The sequence below is a fragment of the Otolemur garnettii genome, unplaced genomic scaffold (assembly GCF_000181295.1).
Source record: "Otolemur garnettii isolate 467f Iridium unplaced genomic scaffold, OtoGar3 scaffold00014, whole genome shotgun sequence".
Classification (NCBI taxonomy): domain Eukaryota; kingdom Metazoa; phylum Chordata; class Mammalia; order Primates; family Galagidae; genus Otolemur; species Otolemur garnettii.
The window spans coordinates 31340234-31344557 of NW_003852409.1; the positions used below are offsets into that span (position 1 = coordinate 31340234).

Here is a 4324-nt window from a genome sequence, read left to right on the forward strand (position 1 = left end):
AATAATAATAATAGAAAAACTGAGGCAAGACAATTGCTTCCAGAAATGCGTAGAAAGTGTGAAAACCTAAAATAAAAGGCCTCCTAGAAACACTAGCCAGATGTTATGATGGGCTCCTATAGTCTCAACTGCACGGGCAGCTGAGGCAATGGAATCTCTTGAGCCCAAGAGATCGAGGTTGCTGTGAGCTGTGATGACGCCACAGTGCTCAACCCAGGGCTACAGAGTGAGACTCTGTCTCAAACAAAAAAACAAACCCCAGGTCTACATTCTGACCCCTGTATACACCCCTACTGGTTGGAAATGTCACCTTGGATTCCCCTAGAACTTCTCAGAACATCTGATGAGCTGAACTTACACATCCACATGTAGCTGTCCTTTTCTTCTGCTTGAAGGGTCATGAGCATTATGATGGGGCCATGAGCAGTTGCTTTCAGATGCACTGGGTGGACTGTAAGTCCTAAAGGACTTTAGATTTTTAGAAGTAGCTACATTGTTGAGAAGAAAACTAATTTCCAGTTTACTTTCTCTTTCCTCTGGTAAAGCTATTGCCCTTCCTTCAAAGAAACACTGTTAAAAAGAACAGCAGTCGGCTACTTGGGAGGCTCAGGCAAGAGGATCGCTTGAGCCCGCTGTGAGCTGCAACACCACAATACTCTACTGGGGGCAACAAAGTGAGACTCTGTCTCCAAAAAAAAAAAAAAAAAGAACAGCAGCCTAATAACCATAAGTAGAAATAAAAATTATTAGTTCACTTGATTATTTAAATAAACAGTCTCAGTTGCCAACATTTTTACATTTAGTATGTTTTCTGGAGTGTTTTTCTACAGTATGGAGAAAAAATGGTACTAATTAGCTTTTAGATGGGTTCTCCTATCCAACCAGCTGCTGTAATTATGAGTTTCCCTACTATTTTTCATTCTTTGTTAGGTAAAATTAATCATTATACTGGGTCTGAATGTCTACTTTGAGTTTTTTCTTTTTCTTTTTTTTTTTTTTCGAGACTGAGTCTCATTATGTTGCCCTGGATAGAGAGCTGTGGTGTCACAGCTCACAGCAACCTCAAACTCTTGAGCTCAAGCAGTTCTCTTGCCTCAGCCTCCCTAGTAGCAGGACCAGAGGCATCCGCCACAATGCCCGGCTATTTTTTTGTTGTTGTTGTCATTATTGTGACCCTGGCCTGGTTTAAACCTGCCAGCCCCAGTGTATGTGGCCAGCGCCCTAAACACTGAATTACAGTACTTTCTAATGGTCCATACTTGTATTAACGCCTCTGCTCAGAATGTTGACAGTACCCCTGTGGTGTAATCTGGTTGACCATGGGGACCCACAGTGGAACTTACAGCTCAGATCTCTGTCTCTTTCCTCCCTACATAGTCTGCTCGTCTGATGGTTCACACCGTGGCCACCTTTAATTCTATCAAGGTAAGGAGCAGTGATAACTCCCTTGGATTTTCCCTGGTTTTTTTCAATCTCTTCCTTCCCTGTTCACAGTGGAGCTATTGTCCTTGTCTCTTAGTCAATCAGGTGAACTGTGACATATCTCACTCTCCTGGGTGCAGAAGTGGCTAGGTAGATATCTCCTGTGAGCTTATTAAGTGGGTGTTCTCATGGCCACAGGGTTGCTTGGTGGGCTCTCCTGGTCAAGATCTTGCCAGTTGCCAACAACAGAGCAAGCCTTGCCTCAGGTTTCCAGTGCGGTGGGGAGCCATGCAGAGCTGGCTCTCAGGATAGCAGTGAACATCTTTGCTGCTCAAGGTCCTGCCACTTGCCAGCTCTTGCCAGGCCTGCTCTGGCCTGCCGGTACCCTGGGCAAGTGTTTAGAGGCAGTCTACTCATTGGGATTTACCCACTCAGCACTTGCTCAGGAAGCAGTTGCCCCATGCCAGACACCAGGCTAGGAGTCAAGAGTGAGGACAAGTTAGCTACATCTTCTGCTGCTTCGAGAGGAATTCCTAGGCCAGCTGTTGCTAGGGTGTTTGAGCCATCAGATGTGGCTAGTATTGGCTTGGTTCTGACTTTCTAGAATTTTGATCCTGTTGTATACTAATTTTTTCAAGTAGGAAGGTTAGAAACAGGAACATATATGTGGCATATCCTTTACATTAAGCCGTTTCCCAGTGTCCAGTTGTGGACATGACAGGAGAGGGCTTGCAACAGAACTAATGTTTTGCGTCCCCCTGTAGGAGCTAAATGAGCGTTGGCGGTCCCTGCAGCAGTTAGCTGAGGAACGGAGCCAGCTCCTGGGCAGTGCTCATGAAGTACAGAGGTTCCACAGGTGAGGGGTTAGCCTTCCTCTAAGGGGAAGGAAGCGGGTGACGGGTTGACGTGGACATCCCCAGACTTGCTGACTGAGATCTCAGAGGAAACGGTGGATCATGTTGATGTCTGTGCGCTGGCACCCAGGACTATATCTGGCGCAGGACAGAGGCTCCATAACACTGCCGTGTCAATGATTGTTCTGAAGCTTTTTATAGAGCTGTTAGTCGTAGCCATTGACAAATGTACAAGTTTCAGCTAAATAAATTTGTCCTGTGTCCTATAACCAAGGCTTCTGTACTCAATATTTATTAACCTGAATGTACGTTTCACTACTAGAGATGCCGATGAAACCAAAGAATGGATTGAAGAGAAGAATCAGGCTCTAAACACAGACAATTACGGGCATGATCTTGCCAGTGTCCAGGCCCTGCAGCGCAAGCATGAGGGCTTCGAGAGAGACCTTGCGGCTCTCGGTGACAAGGTGAGAGGATGCAAAGGCATCTTCACATGTGTTTTTCCCCCAGAATAGAACATGTGTTCTATTCTGTTTTCTGCAGAATAGAACCCTTTTATTGCGTGGTTTCTCCCCCACTTTTTTCCCCATAGGTAAATTCCCTTGGAGAAACAGCTGAGCGCCTGATCCAGTCCCATCCCGAGTCAGCAGAAGACCTACAGGAAAAATGTACAGAGTTAAACCAGGCCTGGAACAGCCTGGGAAAGCGTGCAGACCAGCGCAAGGCCAAGCTAGGCGACTCACACGACCTGCAGCGCTTCCTCAGTGATTTTCGGTACAACGTTCACTCTAGAGCATAGTATAGCATAGAACCTTCTTTTTTTTTTTTAGACAGAGTCTCATGATATCTCCCTTAGTAGAGTGTTGTGGCATCACAGCTCACAGAACCTCAAACTCTTGGTCTTAAGCGATTCTCTTGACTCAGCCTCCCAAGTAACTGGGACTACAGGCGCCTGCCACAATGCCCACCTATTTTTGTTGTTGTTGTTTAGCAGGCCCGGGCTGGGTTCGAAATATTAGCCAGCCGTGGGGCATGTGATCAGTGCCCTAACTGCTAAACTATGGGCGCTGAGCCCATAGAACCTTCTTTAACCTTCTTTGTAATGGTCGTTTTTATTATGAAAGTAATATGTGCTCAATGTAAAATCCTCAGACTCCCAAATATGTGAAAGTCAAAGAAGTTTTCACTTCTCAATCCAAGTATGTGCACACGCACACCTCCCGCCCCCTCCCCAGCTGCACTCTCGTGACAGTGTTTTTTCCTTAGGCATATTTTTCAGTAACTAGAAAATACAATTCAGTCTATTATACCAACTTTTTTTTATTTAGAAAAGTCTCAAAGCCACAGAGAAGTTAAAAGAATAACACTGAGCATCCCTGATGCCTTCATCTGTGGTCACCACAACTTTTGTGATATTTGCTTTATCACTAAATACATGTTTGTTTCTCTGAGCCACAGATACATGGCACTTGCCTCTGAACACTTCAACATATGTGTAGGATATTCTCCTAGTGATCACATTGCCATTGTCATGCTCAGTAAATCTAACACTAACATAGTATTTAAGTTCATTCTGTTCTTCCCAATTTTTTTGTCTTTTTGGAGATAAAGTCTCACTTTGTCGCTCTCCGTGGAGTGCAATGAAATCACAGCGCACAGCAACCTCAAACTCTTGGGCTCAAGCGATTCTCTTGCCTCATCCTCCTAGGTATCTGGGAAATACAGGTGCTCCCCCCCACAACACCTGGCTATTTTTTTTTTTTTTAGAAATGGGGGTCTCACTCTTGCTCAGGCTGGTCTCGAACTCATGAATTCAGGCAATCCACCTGCCTTGGTCTCCTAGGGTGCTAGGATTACAGGTGTGAGCCACCTGTCCCAGCTGTAGACCTATCTTTAATAAACAAAATGTAATTTTTTTACTTTTTTTTTTTTTTTTAATAAAACATGTTCTTTTACACATACAGTCACACACTTCTGCAGATGTCTGTCATCTTGGGCATTTCCTTTGCTGAAATGGGAGGAGACAGATGATGTTTCTCTCCTTCACA

General features: G+C 44.8%; 1 protein-coding gene across 1 annotated transcript in view; it reads left to right on the forward strand.

Annotated features, from left to right (window-relative positions):
• SPTAN1 (spectrin alpha, non-erythrocytic 1) overlaps positions 1 to 4324 on the forward strand; it is an 89219-nt gene that overhangs the window by 54190 nt on the left and 30705 nt on the right. Inside the window, 4 exon segments of the mRNA XM_023510575.1 lie at positions 1378 to 1425; positions 2187 to 2278; positions 2599 to 2743; positions 2869 to 3050. Coding sequence (XP_023366343.1) covers positions 1378 to 1425; positions 2187 to 2278; positions 2599 to 2743; positions 2869 to 3050 — 467 coding nt within the window.